At 41.4% G+C, this 15,864-nt stretch overlaps 1 protein-coding gene across 2 annotated transcripts; it reads right to left on the bottom strand.

Moving 5' to 3' along the window:
• Positions 1–2,151: 2,151 nt before the first annotated feature.
• Positions 2,152–15,813, bottom strand: notum2 (notum pectinacetylesterase 2). Of its 2 annotated transcripts, XM_079265185.1 has the most exons (14): positions 13,437–15,813; positions 12,620–12,783; positions 9,032–9,316; positions 8,604–8,895; positions 8,459–8,511; positions 7,903–7,998; positions 7,742–7,802; positions 7,065–7,177; positions 6,863–6,965; positions 6,272–6,460; positions 6,106–6,206; positions 3,969–4,116; positions 3,815–3,862; positions 2,152–3,370 (listed from the first exon to the last, which is right to left on the bottom strand). In XM_079265185.1, exons 4-14 carry the CDS (start codon positions 8,891–8,893, stop codon positions 3,067–3,069), a joined length of 1,506 nt encoding a protein of 501 aa, XP_079121311.1. In that variant the 5' UTR covers positions 8,894–8,895; positions 9,032–9,316; positions 12,620–12,783; positions 13,437–15,813; the 3' UTR covers positions 2,152–3,066. The 2 variants fall into 2 exon arrangements, with proteins under 2 accessions (XP_079121311.1, XP_079121310.1); XM_079265184.1 differs by lacking the exons at positions 9,032–9,316; positions 12,620–12,783; positions 13,437–15,813 and having other exon boundaries at positions 8,604–8,983.
• Between the last annotated feature and the right edge of the window lie 51 nt (positions 15,814–15,864).

Here is a 15,864-nt window from a genome sequence, read left to right as displayed (position 1 = left end):
CGGTGGTGAAGCCCCTTCTGAAGAAGAGTAATCTGGATCCCAACATTCTTGATAACTACAGACCTGTATCCAACTTGCCCTTTCTTAGTAAAATGGTAGAAAAAGTTGTTTTTATTCAGCTAAATGAGTTTTTAAACAGGAATAATATCTTAGAAAAATGTCAGTCTGGTTTTAGGACAAACCACAGTACTGAGACGGCCCTTTTAAAGATTGTGAATGATCTAAGAGGCAATCTGGATACACACAAACTTTCTGTCCTGGTGCTGCTGGATCTCAGTGCCGCTTTCGATACAGTAGACCACCACATTTTATTAAACAGACTCAGATGTCTGGTGGGCCTCTCAGGTACTGTTTTAAAATGGTTTTACTCCTATCTCACAGATCGACAGTTTTTCATAAGTATGTATACATGCTCCTCAAAGACCCATAAAATAAAATGTGGGGTTCCCCAAGGATCAATTTTAGGCCCATTACTTTTTAACCTGTATATGTTGCCACTTGGGGACATCATCAGGAGACACGGCATTGATTTTCACAGCTATGCTGATGATACACAGCTTTACATCGCCGTGTCTCCTGCTGACCTGGACCTAGAGCCAGTTAACACCCTTTTAATCTGTATTTTAGATATAAAGTCATGGATGGCAGAGAACTTCTTACAGCTCAACCAGGACAAGACTGAAGTTTTAATCATCGGTCCTGAAGACAAGAGAGAGATCATTTCGTGCAAACTGCAGAGTTTTAAATCCTCCCAGTGTGTACGAAATCTGGGTGTTATTTTTGACTCTGAGCTGAATTTTATTCAACATATCAGAAATGTTACAAAGACAGGATTTTATCATCTTAAAAACATCGCCAGAGTCCGCCCATTTCTCTCTCTTGCCAGCACGGAGGTACTAATGCATGCTTTTATTTCTAGTAGACTAGACTACTGTAATGCCCTGCTCTCTGGTCTTCCCAAAAAGAGTATTTCTAGTTTACAACTACTGCCGAACTCGGCGGCACAAGTTCTGACAAGGACCAGGGGGCGGGAACACATTACACCAGTTTTAAAGTCGCTGCATTGGCTCCCCGTGCATTTCAGGATTGATTTTAAGGTTCTTTTAGTGGTTTATAAATGTCTTAATGGTCTTGGGCCTTCTTATTTATCTGATCTGTTTTTAAGGTATGAACCCTCGCGGACCCTGAGGTCCTCAGGTCCTCAGGCCTGTTAGCTCTTCCTAAAGTTCGTACCAAAACATATGGCGAGGCCACATTTCATTATTACGTGCTTCGCCTGTGGAACAGCCTGCCTGAGGGCCTCAGGGCTGCAGAGACTGTTGATGTTTTTAAAAAAAACGCTCAAGACCTACCTTTTTAGTTTAGCTTATAACTAAGTCTTAACATTCTTATATTAACCCATATTTATTATTCTTTTTAGTTAATTTTATTTATTTATATATTTTATATATTGATTTACATCTTTTTAGTTCATTTGATTTATTTATATATTTATTTACATATTAGTATAGATTTTATTATTTTAGTATTTTTTAAATGGATTTTATTTTTGTTTTCACTCCAGCTCTCTCCTCATTGGGGTCCTCTTCACCAAGGGCTGCCCCTGCTGACTGCATGGGTGTTGCAGTGGGGGCTGTCTCTGTCTGGTGGGTTGGGATCCAGCGCTGCAGCCTTACGGTTGTGGCGTGGGTCCTGTCTGCCCGGACCCGGGTGGCCCCCATGGTGATGGCCTGGGTGGTCTTGGTTGGGGGCAGCCCTTTGTGTAGAGGCTCCCTGAGAATATCGTTTCCTTATCTGGTGCAAATGTACCTGGCCATTCATCTTCTTTTAACTGTTACAGGGCAAATAGGGCATGGGTGGGGGTGGTTGTGGGTGGGTGAAAGGGGATGTGTATGTGTGTTATCTATTTTGATGTAAATTGTTTTATAATGTAAAGCACTTTGTATTGTTTTTAAGCACGAAAAGTGCTATACAAATAAAGTTTGATTTTATTTGATTTGATTTGATTTGTATGAAGATGTTAGGAGAACAAACGCAACAACACAGAGTCCACCTTGTCAGAGTTCAAACTTTATTCCATGTTTTAATGAGTACACAAGTTCTTTTTTACCTGATTGAAAACAAAACAAACATCTGTTAAAAGCACACCAAATAACACAGAAGGGTCAGCATGTGTTGACAACAGTTAAGATTTAACTTTGTTCCTGTGATGTGGATTAAAACAACTGAGCAACAAATTATCACATCTTCCATTTCACCCACTGTATTTGTTTTCATTCAGAGGGGTTCATTTAGGTTGTGATCAACTTTTGTTCTCCACAAAAATAAACCACTGACTTGTTGCTCTTTTGTTTTTCATGCATACAAAATAGATAAATAGATACTGTATAATAATATACATAAGTTAGCACAGCATCAGAAACTAAAATCTAAAACTAAGCTGCAAAAGTCAGCAGCGTCCTTGCAGCTGTGTGTGCAAAAACATAAAAATAAAACCAGTATAACTGTAGTTTTCTGTGTGTGTTTAATCTGGATTACATTAACAGTTCAGTTGTGTGACGACATGAGGAGTCAGACAATTTCACTATTTTTTTAAATCAACTATTCTTCAATAACTGTTGATGACCATCAGGTACAGAGAATAAAGTCTTCACAAGCCAAAGCTTCAGATACTTTGTCAAATCTTTATTCATTTAAACTCTATCATACTCTGATGTTTGATGAGTGATCAGGATGAGAATGTGTAGCAGGTTATGTTCAGCCACGTGTCCCAGCTCGAAGGGTTAGGGTTAGGGTAGGGGTTTGACCCAGACAGTTGAAGCCTTCAGTTGAATGCTTTTTCCTCTGGGGTCCTGTAGAGGGCCCACTAATCACAACACAACACAAATCCAGAAGCAGCAACATATCCACCAGCATAGTCGCAAATGTGACAAACATGTGGAGCATAATGGAAGGCTGAGCAGCTCAAGATGGAGTAACCAGATTTCTACAGAATTTCTATGGTTACCTTCAACATATTTTTATTCATCCACTGAGCCTCTCTGCTAATTCCCCCACTTCTTTCATTTAGCCACCGTTGCTAACCATGCTTGCCAGGGAATCTGCATCTCCCTGGGGATCCAGGCCTAGCTTCTGGAGGTCAAGGCCCATGGCTACAAGCATCTGGAGCAGAGTAAGCTCCTGCTGGGTGGCCCGGTCTACCAAAGCTGGGCAGGTGGGATTGCACTGGGGCCACTGGCAGGTGTCTACCAGGTGGAAAGGGCAACCTTTAGCAGGGGTTCTGTTGTTGCGAGTGGCCTCCAGACTCCTGTCCCAGCACTGCAGGGCCCGCGGCAGAGAGGTACCTTTGACTTGGAAACTCATCCAGTTACTGCAGGAATTCCAGAGTTGTGTGAATGTCAGACAGAAAGTAACAGGTAAGAAGATGCAGCTGATTTCAAACGGATTACCAGCAAAATGCAAACAGTGACATCTTTACTGGATCACAGGACATTTGAATCTTTTTTGTACTTGTAATGAAAGACTTTTGACTTTAACTTCATATGATAAAAACTTACCCCTCACTTTGAATTTACCCACACTGATCAAGTAAATGTAACCAAGAATGCAGTGATGCATTAATGTTCATTTGTGTTGCACAAATGTGTTTGCCAACAAGAGACCAAGAACTCTGGGAAAATGTTTGTGTGGTAGAAACAGTAGCATGAAATTATAATTATTATAGTTGGGTGGAAATGAAATAAATGATGAATAAATATAATAAATAAATATGATGAATAAATTAAGAATATTAACAGTTGTGAGTAATTCTTACCTTTTCGTTATGAGCATGTGGGAAAGGCAGGAAGGAGCAAATACAGCCCTGAAACACAATTTATTCTTTACCAGCTGTTTGGATGCATAGTTCATTTATCCTCAGTATGTTTTGTTTGCATTTAGCATGTACAACTAACTGTTTGGGGACTTACGTGACGTCACTCAGGGAGTTCTTGATCTCCAAGCCCAGGTTCTGTATGTATTGCCACTGCTCCTCAGACAGACTCTGTCCACCCATGTAGATGTTCTCCACTCTCAGCTGCTCCTCATCGAACAGCCACTGCACAACAAACAGAGGGGCTGCCGACAGAAATGCAGTTAAGGAGGCTTTCATTAGTTTAGATCATGCAGCAGAGACAGAGAAACGGTCCAAAAGCATGTCATTAAAGCGGCTCTATGATGCTATTTCTAGTTTTCTGAGCTTTCTACAGCGTTATTGTGTTAAATACTCATCAGATGCATGAGCGGCGCTGGTTTTTATCCAACCTGGATGTAAGATTTTTAGGTCAAATAATACATTACGTTTTTTCTAATTAATCCTTTGTTTTTGTTGTGTTTATGTAAATTTACACGTCACGTGCAGGTGAGCCAAAAAGTAGTTTGGGCTTCCTGCAAACAGAAACAGAGAGAAACTGATGAGTACCAGCGGTTTATAATCCAGGTGCCATGAAGCAAAAGTCCTGCCATGTTGTTGGATCCACAGGTGTTTTTACTAACTTAGTAGTGGAGCTGAGTTGATTGTATTTATCTGGTTTAATGACTGGTTGGACATGCTGCCAGACACGACTTTTACTTTATGGCACCTGCAGTTTACACCTCTGATGATTACAACGTTCAGAGTCAGATATTTTGTCCCACAGAGTTGTTGGAGACAAAAATATAGTAAAATAATCTGCCCTGAAGATTTTTAATGTTTTCATTTTAAAAAATCCTGTTTTATTTTTCATTGAATATGTGTGTCCCTGCGATGGACTGGCGAGCTGTCCAGGGTGTATCCTGCCTGTCGCCCAAAGCCAGCTGGGATAGGCTCCAGCTTCCCCGCCACCCTGAATTGGATTAAGCGGTTCAGAAAATGAATGAATGAATGAATATGTGATGAGGAATTGTCTTTCTATACATTGTTACGAGCAGCAAGTGACTTTTCTTTACTTGTCCTGTCCAGCATTATATCAGCAGAACGGTGGTCTGGCTGCCGTGTTGTGCCAAACAAATTTGCTTTGCCGAGAAGAGCTTCATGGATTTCATGAACTTGTTGTTTCCTGTTCGGTTTGTCACCACAGCAAATCAGCGCACAGGATAATTAGCAAATGTTTTATGCTGGATGCCCTTCCTGATGCAACCCCCTGCATTTATCCAGCTTGGGACCGACCCTTAGGGAACAATCGCGTCCCCTCTGCTGCCCTCTTGAAATTTAAGTATTATTCCTTATTTTTAAATGTTACTCTTGTTGAATGTACATATTAATGCTGGACAGGAGTGTTGTAACTTCAGACAGCCATTGCTCCACAAACATGAGTGAAGCCAGAACGGCTGTCAAACTCAGGTTTCATCCCTATCTGCTGCAAACTGGCTGCAGACAAACTGATGAACATCTTGTGGTAAAGGCCACGCTGGCAATGTTGGTTCCAATGCTGATAAACCTTTTCTGGCTCAACATCTGGGTCTTTCCACTTTATCTTTATTTATGCCTGATTGCTATTCTAACTAATGAGGTTAGAGTTGCAGCTTTCACAGCTGTTGGGATCAATAGTATCTTCACCATCTAGTTTCAGGAAGACTCTTGAGTTTGTAACAAGCCTGTTATAGTGGGTGGAGCGATTATAGCTTTTGTAAGTTATAATCACTCCACTTGGACTCCAGAGATTATCAATAATCAGATTTCTAAAGCAACATTGAAATGATTGACAGATTAAGTGATTTCATTTTGCATCATGTTGCATGAAGCAAAGCAGTCTTTCCCTGTAGCACAATGTGCCCCCCAAACTACAAAAAGTGCCCAGGAGAAGACGTAAGTACAAAAAGGGGCCCGAAGGGCCTGGTACCAACATCCTGATGCCAGACACCACAGAACAGTGATAAATGAAACCATAATATCTCTGAAATAACAGTACAGAAGTCAGTATCTTCACTTCCAGCCAAAAGTAAAGGACACTTATCGCTCTTATATGTTATATATATATATATATATCTTATATGTCTGAGCACATTGTCTTTGAACAGCTTAGGTCAGTTAGATGGCATGCTGCTGTTCCATCACGATGATGAACAAAGGCATCAGCCAGCACTCACAGGTCAAGGTAGAGTACAGTCTGTGACCAAAGAAGCACTGCCATTCCTCTCCTCTCTTATAGAGCTGTCGGCATCCGTCAGGCACGACGCCGTTCCACAATCTGAGGAAATGACACACAGTTTGTAACAAATATTCAAAATGATCATAGAAAACGTGTATCTTTACCTGAGTCCTATCTTGATAGCATCTTCAGGTGAGCAGGAAACAGTCTCAGGGCAGTTGGGGGATCTCTGCTGCTTACTCTCCAGAAACCAGCCGGAATCCACCAGGCCTCGGACCTGAGCCTCCGCACCAAGCTGTTCCAGCTGACTGGCAACCCGCTCGATGTTTAGTAAAACACCTGTTCCACCAGCGCTGCAGGGGAGTCAAGAGAATCAATAAATCATTTGGCTTTGGGATAATTATTTTTGTTGGAGGTATGAAAATGACATGGCATGCAGCGTCGCATTCAGACAGTGGATCCTGTTTTAGGGCTTGGCGGTGTTGGTGGGGGGTGGGGTGGGGCGGGGGATCCCACAACCATGCTGCTAACCAGGGAGGAATGTTCACTATTACAAAGCAAGGCCCTTTAATAAACATTATGTCACTGATCACAGTTGCAGTTGTCTGTAAACGTCTTTATTGCTGACGAGGCGATGCACCTAAAATAGGATTTGTTGGTTTAATCGTAGACATGGAGGTGATCCAGAAGGTATGGACAGAGACTTGTGTCTAAAGCTGTAGTCATCATCAGAGTATGTGCAGTAAAACACTCACCTGGTGCCAGATAGCATGACAACCTTGGCCTGCTTTATACCTTTGGGAATGAGATCTTTGACGACCTCTCGGATGATCAGGGACCCCATGAAGGTATACTCAGCTGAGAAGAAAAAGGAAGTCAAACCATTATGGCCGCTCTTGTAAACAAGGGAGTAATCAGATTCTCTTGCAAGAAAAAAGGAGAAATCTGGAGACTTACTCGTATTTGTATTTCTTTGTCTTACTTTTTCTCTGCCTTGGCGTGTCCTTGGAGGGGGTGTTGGGGCAGGTCCAGTGCCGCTCCACACATCACTGGAACAGTATGGGATGAATCTGCAGCAAAGGGAGGCAAACATTGGACTAAAGCTGGACAACACCAGAACATTTGTCTTCTCTTCCATGATACTGGTCTTAGTCAAGCAGAAGTTTTAGGTTTTTATCTCATAATATTCTGAAATGCTTTTCAGACCAAATTATCTTTATAAGACTAAAAAATTTAAAAACATACATCGGATATTGACAAACATTTTCCAGAGGAAGAACACTCATTTTAATGTTTACAGGTGACTTTGTGGAGAGGAAGAGTATGTACACAAGAAGTTTTGCTGGATTTCTGAATATGCAACTGTTAGTTCACACATTTATTGTACTTTAACCTTGGAATACTACATGTTACTATGGAAAGTATTTTACATTTTAACTGAACAAGCCTTTTCTTTTGATTAACTGTGCAGCAAAGTTTAAAATCTATTGTTTTTGTCGCCGCTGCATTGACGACGGAGTACACTAAACATGAACAAGGTTCGTTTTCAGTTTGTGTTTCAATATTGAACAAATACTGTGTTTCGTTCCTTTGGAATGGAGGAACAAGCCCCGTTCGCACAATCATGGACTTACACGATGTTTGCGTTGTGCCAGTGGGGATTTTCCTCTGCTTGAGAAGACAATATACCAGTTCCTGTAAAACATGCAAATGCTAAACAAACGTCTGTCACAAAGGGAGTCAAACTAAGAAAAGAAGTATGACATGACCCTAAAAACATGGCAGACTGACCAACCTCTCTTAGTTTGGGGCCATCCAGATGAGCTCATTAGTCTGGGGATATTTTGGTACCTGGAATCGCAGGTGTCTTTGCTGTAGCAGCACCAGCCACCTATAAATAATCAGGACTAATATTAGACATTCATGCCTGAGAGACAGAGACCCTGGTTAGTCCATTCAGACTGGCAAATGGAAAAGATGAAATCAGCAGCAGCTTGGACAAAAGAGACAAACGATTCATTCAGTTTACAAACTGTCAGCACATTACATTGGTTTACATGCAATGCAATGGCTTCAACATGACTTCACTGTTTGTTCCAAAGAAAGGAAGGAAGAAAAAATCAGAATCATTATTATATTTAGACTCTACTGCTCAGTCACATCTGCAGGTAAAATGCTTATTTAGGAAACCTGTTGCTCTGAGAACAGACCTCCAAGGCAACATGGAAACACAGACAGCACGAGGAAAACACTCTGGAAAAGGAAAGAACCTCATCAGAATTCTAAATGGAATCGATATTGAGGATTTCTGACCTTTGAGGACCGAACCAAATCAGTTTGGAGATACTTACCCTCCAGAAATAACAGCCATCTGCGACTTCCTCTGACCTCCTTCAGGTAAAACCTGTAAAGCCGCATGATGACAGGGTCAAGTAAAAGCAGACAAATGTTGTTTCAAAAAGTCAGACAACAAATGGCTGGAAAAATCTGCCTCACCCAGCTGCTGTTCCATCATTACATGTAACATGGGTGTTCTTGAGGAAGTGCAGCCTCATATCATCTGTCTGCTGTCCAGATGCACGAGCCTGCGCTGATTCAGCTGCCCCTCCAGGGCCTCTACTGTTCCCAGGAGTAACGCTGACCTCGGGGGGAGACTGGCCAGCATCACCTGCTTGGTTCCCACCAGTTCGCTTCGTGGACTTTCCACTGGCTTTGGCATTGCGGTTGTTCTGACCCCAGATGCCCCCGAGCAAAAGCAAAAACGTAACATGGCCAAGAATCTTCATGTCTGACAAAATGTAAAAAAAAAAGGCACAAATAAACATGTTAACTCAGCATGTCTCTATATGCAAACCATGAGCCGTCACTTTAATCAGATCTTTATAAGCTTCCAACAATCCTCTGCTAAACCTGAATGACACTACCTTTCCCAGAAGAAGCAGCTTTGAGGATAGCTGCTGAGGTACCGCGGGAGTCCGGCAGATGTCTGGTGCTGCTGCTGAAGAGAGACGCTCAGAAAGCAGTCACCAGGTGTAAGAGGTGGATGCCGTACATGAACAGAGATCAAGTCTTGACCAGGTTTGGATGAAGGCTGCAAATCAGTGAGGAGCTTTATAGTTCCACCATTTGGATCAGATTTCCTCTCGTTTTCACTGCAGCTTCTGCCAGATCCGGAGATAAACTGCTGACGACACGCCGCGAGGGAGGTACTGGATGGCCAGTGGTGAGGAGAAAAGATAACATACGCATCTCTTCAACATATTTCAAGTCTTTACACACACCCACCACCAAGCACTTTCCCAGCTGACCATGGCTCCCTGCTCCCATCCTCTGTTTCCCTCCCACCCACCTCTAGTTGCCAGTTTTTCATCTACATGTCTACATGGTCGACACAACTGGTATGTGACCCAGAGGTCATTGGAGCACACACCTCAAACACTTTGACACCGGAATGAGTAGGGCCGCAAGGTTCCTGCATTGTTGACGATGCAGAGAACACTGGAAGCACATGTGCTGGAAAGTCTTGGATGCATGCAGAGCATTTCTGCATGTTTCTAGAGATAGTCTAAAGAAACTGGTTTATTCCTGTGAAGCATATGCAGAAAAATGCATTCAGGAGAGAGACTGCTATTATTCTGTTTGTGCAGAACAACGTGACTACATTAAATGCTGTCATAAGAAATTTTGTATATAAGTTTTTAATGAGACTCATGGACTCACAAAATGAGATTATTTGTGCTCTTGTAAGACCTGAGCAGAGCAGTGTAAGGTTCATCTCCGTGCTCTGGAGGCACTGGAGGGAGTGCTTATATGGACTATATAACTGCTTACTTACTGTTTTGTCTTTTTTATGTATTTTTATGGACTTTTTACGTCTGAAAAAAAGACTGATTGATTGATTGATATTTATTACATGTAATTACACTAAAGGACGTTCTTATTAGTGCACTAAAATAACCTTGTTTTAAGTCATGTATTTAAATTGGAGGATGATTAAAATGTTTTGGAAAGTTCTTTATGTTTCTGTTCCACATCTGGAGAAAATAAACAAAACACGATGATGTCACAGATTAGACTTATCTATCTCATTTTATGTCTAGATAAGTTTCAGTTTGTGTTGCCACTAGTGTTATATTAATATTTTCTAACTCTAGTCCCGGTACATTACCGTCTCATGTTTTCTACCTTGCTCTGTCCAGATCAGTGCCTGCAGACTACCGGATGGCGGGTTAGGTTAGTTTGCCTTTGGTGATTAAAGTGAGAGAGTCTTTGAACCTGATCTGTGACTGTCCCCCCATAGATGGCTGCAGGGTGACGTATCCCCAATCGCTGAAGGATCACGAGCTCCAGAGCTCTAAAATTCTCATCAATGAAATGCACACCATCTCAAAGTGTCAATCACAGCAAATAATGATCAGTTGGAAGGCCAGAGGCTACAGAAGGGTGCATGTGGCTGCAGAGGGTTGCGAAGGCTGTAAAGACTGAAGGGTTTAAGAGCGAGTTAGCCATAGAGGAGTCTAATAAATATGTTATGGCAAACCAAGTTCACATCCCAGGAGAACGGACCCACTCAAAACAGCCCGTTAGGTTCAAATTCCGTCAAATAATGGCTTCATTTGCTCTTCAAAGTTATATCTGTTTACAGATGAAGTATCAAACAGTAAATATGTGACCTGCTTTAATCAGCTAACTATTAAAAGAAGTAAGGAAAGATTTTTTACTGCTTTGGCTGTATAAAATGGCATTTCTGTCTCATTTTCAAGCATCTTGCACTCTTTTATCCACTACTTTCAACTATGGCCAGAAAGAAAACAAAGCTACTCAGAAATGCTCATATGCACCTACGCACAATAAAAATGTAGCCTAGGGCCTATAGCAAATTTGATCTACTGAGCTGAACAATTCTTCATGTCTTGAAGCATGCACACAACCATCTGTCTTCCCAGAAATCAATGCAACAATCTGTTTAACAGATACCTCAAATAGCTGAAAAATGAAAGAAGTTGCAGTAAATCTATCAGCGTTTTGCCAGAATGTCACGGACAGAGAAATGGCATTGCTGCTATTTTATTTTTCTTTGATATGGGATTGGACAGAATGATAAGTTTTTCAGTGCAGGCTTCAGATCAATGGATTAAAGTGAATTTCAGTTCTAGACCTCTAGCGATTCAGTTCCCAGAGCTTGTCAGATTTAGTCCTTCTTAGTTTTTACAACACACTATACCAGAAGAGCACACACTCAAAGCAGACCTAGCACACGTTGTTACATTTGCCTCTTTACATTTGAAAAATAAAGATTGTAGAAAACTCATAGCTCAAGAGAGATATGTTGAACTTCACCATGGTAGGGCAGCAGCTTGACCCTTTGTGCAACAGGAGGCATTCTTTTTCCCCTTGTGTTGTTATTTTTCACAGCTAGTCTCCAAGGTCAGGACACCTAAAGCCCGGGTGGTCCCGGCGCTTTGTCTGCTGAGCATGTGTGTCATCACAAGCCTCAAGAGCTGAGGGCCTGGTTGTGAGCTGGAATATTTGTCAGCTAATCGCTTCAAAGAACAACAATCCAGAGACAGCAGTCATGTGCTAGATTCTCATGGTCACACTACAGCATGGAAAGGTTGGGACCCCCATGGAGAAGATCTAAGATCCAAGAGTGGTCCAGGCAGTGATAAAAATCTAAATATCAGTCAGCAAAGACAGCAAAAATTCTCAGGGTATGATCCATAACCACTCCTTGTGTCTCCTTTTATTGTGTTGAAAGTAATTTAACAGTCTGCAAAGCATCAGTCTGAATGTGTCACCGGTGGTGGAAGGCAGAACCGTGCAAACAGGGTTGTGATTAATAGGAGATAAGTGTGGCATCTTTACAAGCCACATGAAAACAAGGCTCCGGCCAGAGATATGAGACCCGACTGGAGAAGATCTGCCAGAACTCAACATGCGACACTACAGAGAGACTCTTAGCAGGATGGGGTAAAGTGCTGAGCCACAGCAGGAGGCGAGCAGGTGGTCTGGGCCAAACTATCCCTACAACCAGCTGTTCAGAGGCCTCGCGTATCAACCTCCTGCTAAGTGCCAATGCATCACAGTGATAGATGAAGCGTTGATGGCAGGATCCAGAGGAGGTGGGAGATGTAATGTATAGAAAATGATAGATGACAAAGTAGTTACGATTTTCTGTGGCATAAAAACCCTGAAGCTCATTCTAGTCAACTTTTACAACCAACCAAAACTTTTCACTATTCAGGGGATGACCTGAATCCTGCAGAATCAGCAAAGTACAAGAAACCCTGAAAGCTTCGAGTAATTTGTGTGCATGAAGGAGATGATCAGTTTTTGAAACTTGTGTATGTGTTCTTTCCCCAGAAGCAGAGCAGGTAAGTGTGAGATGGGATATTCACAAACACTTTATTTTCTTATCATTGTGTATTTTACCTTTGCTGAAAAAGGAGCCATCATCAGTTCAGTCTTTGATGCTGTTCTCTAGAACAAATGGGTCAGTCAGTGGAACTTACCGACTTGCAGTCAATCGCTTTGGGTGTCTTTGGGTCTCATGACACAAATGAGCAGCAACACGGCCTTGGAGTGACATTGGATGAACCAGCAGGCCTGTCGGTGCGTTGATGGATACCAGCAGAGAGGGTCGTACGATGCTGAAGTCCGGTATGAGACCTGCCACCTGACAGACAAACTGTTACACAACTTTAAGCAACTGGACAAGTGTCATCTGATTACAACTGGTGCACACACATTGATGACGATGATTTTAATATTTCAGGTACTTCATTTTAAACATTTATTGAGCAAAAACAAATTAATTATTCTATCTTAATGGGCAGAAACTCACACAAAAAAATAATACTGTAAGACAAAGAAGAGGAAAACAAAAATGGTGGGATGATGATGAAACATTAATAATTATTTTCGTCCAATTTATCAAAACTCACAGTTTTGTCTATGTTTCACCAAGTTGTGATATTTAAATGTACAATATAAGTACATCTGAAGTAAAACTTCCAGTTTGGTTTTCTTTGAATTTGCTTGTGTTCACGTTATCCTGAAAATCCCAGAAATGATCAAATTAACATGATCTTATCTAAAACCTGATGATGGTCATTTTATTCCTTTCAGTTTTGATGCATGTATTATTCATTTTAAATCAATAGAAAATGAAGCCTTTAATGCTGTTCTCTTGCACAAGTGCACTATGTAAATATACATATATATATATGTGTGTGTGTGTGTGTTGTACCACTTTAACATACTGAAGACTACAGCATGTTAAAAGAGTTTTCTTAAAGTTCTTTTGTTTAACCCTCTCATACGACTGACCTTGGTGTGTTTGTCTTGCTACACAGCAGTTGGCAGATGTCACTGCATGACAGACCATAAATCAGAGATTCCAGCTGAAGTGATGTCAGTCCTTTACATCATGTGTTGTCGCTTCACGCTATGAAGACATGTGCAGGCGTGGTCATTCTCTACACACCGTTCTGTATCCAAAGGATTTCTCACGTATTCAGTTCCACATATGCAAAGAACAAAAATCCAATCTTATTAGCAAAACAAAATCAAATCATTCAAGGATGAAACTTCTTATCTAACTTAGCCAGTGAGTACAGAAGTAACGTAAGCCATAGAGTGACATCACACCACAGGTATTTATGTGTAGACATACCAGAGAACAGTAAAAATGGTTTCTATTTATAGTGTGCAGTTTTTCAGCTCATGCTCCTGCATGTGAATAGTTGAACTGGATAACCAAACGTATGTGAAAGGCCAGTTTTATCTAATAGCTTCTAAAGACATTAAAACGTCAAGGTAATATAGTTTCTAATAACCAAGTAAATATATTATGAAAACATCACAGTTTCCTTTAACACTGATTTTTCATCATCCTAAAATGTCCTCCCATTGGATAATTACTGCCCAGAAGATTATGTCTCACAGGCAACAAGTCATTTAACCTTAACTGATGCAATGAGCAGCGTTTCCTTTCCTAAACAACCATCAAGCAAAGAAAACCTCTAATGAGATGCTGAAACATGTCAAACTGGGTTAAGAACTGACCAACGCATTATTAAAAACTGGAAGGATAGTGGTTGGGGAAAAAAACTTGAAAATTAAGAAGTGAACCCAGGAATTGGGACTAACCTACTGTGTAGCCATAAGAAAAACCAGTAATTGGCTAATTGGAGAAAAAGACTTCAATTTGCCAGAATGCAGAAAGGCTGGACTCTGCAGCAGGAAGACGTTCATGTGGTCCAATGAGCCCAGATTGACCCTGTTCAGAGAGATGAGAGCATCCGGGTAAGAAAGAGCAGCCATCCTTCATAGTGCCTTACTGTACGAGCCTGGGGGGCCGGTCTGTGATCTGGGGCTGCTGCAGTTGGTCAGATCCACATGTGCACAGACTGAGTTGAGTGCACTGCCTGGATTTACTGAATGATTTATTCCATCTCAGCTAATGCTGTGGTGATACTCTAAGATGGCAATTCCAGGATTCATCAGGTTCAGATAGTGAAAGAGTGGTTGAGGGAACAGGAGATATCATTTTCACACATGGCCTGGCCACCACAGAGTTCACACCTGAACCACATTGAGAGTCCTTGAGATGTGCAGAGAAGGCTTTGTGCAACGATTCCACTCTCCCACAATCACTGAAAGGTGTTGGTGAAAAATGAAAGAAACACTGGATGGAAATAAATCTGATGACTTTGCAGAAACTTCTCAAAACAATGTCAAAGAGGCTGCAATGAAAGCTGAAGATGGTCCAACGACATGAATTTCATTTTGGATCGCCAAGGTATTAAAAATACCCTTCCATGAGATTTACAGGAAAATACCACCCAGGAAAGACGTGAAAAGAGACTGTTACAAAATGAGAGTTTCCCAGTCAAAACAGGATACTTGAGAGGTATGAGAGTCACCCTGCAGACGAGAGTCACTGTGAGACTTTTATTGGCTGAATAACACTCAGAGAAGAGACAGGATCCAAGAAAAATACTAAATTAGCCTTCAATTAGGAAGGATCATAATGCCAAGGGTCAGTAGTGCCTCTCTAGGAATAAAAGTCTTTAATTGGACAAAAGAAGTTCATGTATTTGTGTGCAAAAGTATCCTTTGCCGTCAGTAATACTTTTACCACCAATAACAACTATAAAACATGATTCTCTTTACAAACACACTCCAGAGCTTTTGCAGGTTCTCTAATCCAACGTCCATCTTCATCCTGCCTGCACCAAGTTCTCTCCAGCATCTTTCTCTCTTTTCTGCTCTTACTGCATGAAGTCTGCTTGCATTTCTTTGTTGGATCAGTCAGGGTGAGCTTTCAAAGGGCCAGCATGCTGACACGGACTTGCTAGTGTGTGCCATGGTCAGGATGCTAGGAGAAGCAAATGGCTCCAGAAATATGTCACTGTGCCATCAATGGGTCAGAACCCGATGCCCAGGTGTCTCGTTACACACTAATGTTCAAATATCACCTTAGACCTAACATGGAGGCAGCAAATGATGGAAATTATAATCTTTAATTCATAAGATGCGCATTTGGCAGAAAAGGGGTTAAATAGAGCAGAAGTCACTACAATCCACAAACATGGAGACGCGACCATCTCCGTGAAAAGGAGCAAGACTTTACCTCAGATCACTATTTTGCTTTTTTTTTCTTGAATTGTGAATATGTATATATAATATTTTTCTCCCATCATCAAATATTTGACACGAGTACATTTCCAACACCTGAATGACTTACATGTCC

The sequence above is a fragment of the Telmatherina bonti genome (assembly GCF_933228915.1).
Source record: "Telmatherina bonti genome assembly, chromosome: 3".
NCBI classification, from domain to species: domain Eukaryota; kingdom Metazoa; phylum Chordata; class Actinopteri; order Atheriniformes; family Telmatherinidae; genus Telmatherina; species Telmatherina bonti.
This window is presented reverse-complemented; position numbering and strand designations above follow the sequence as displayed.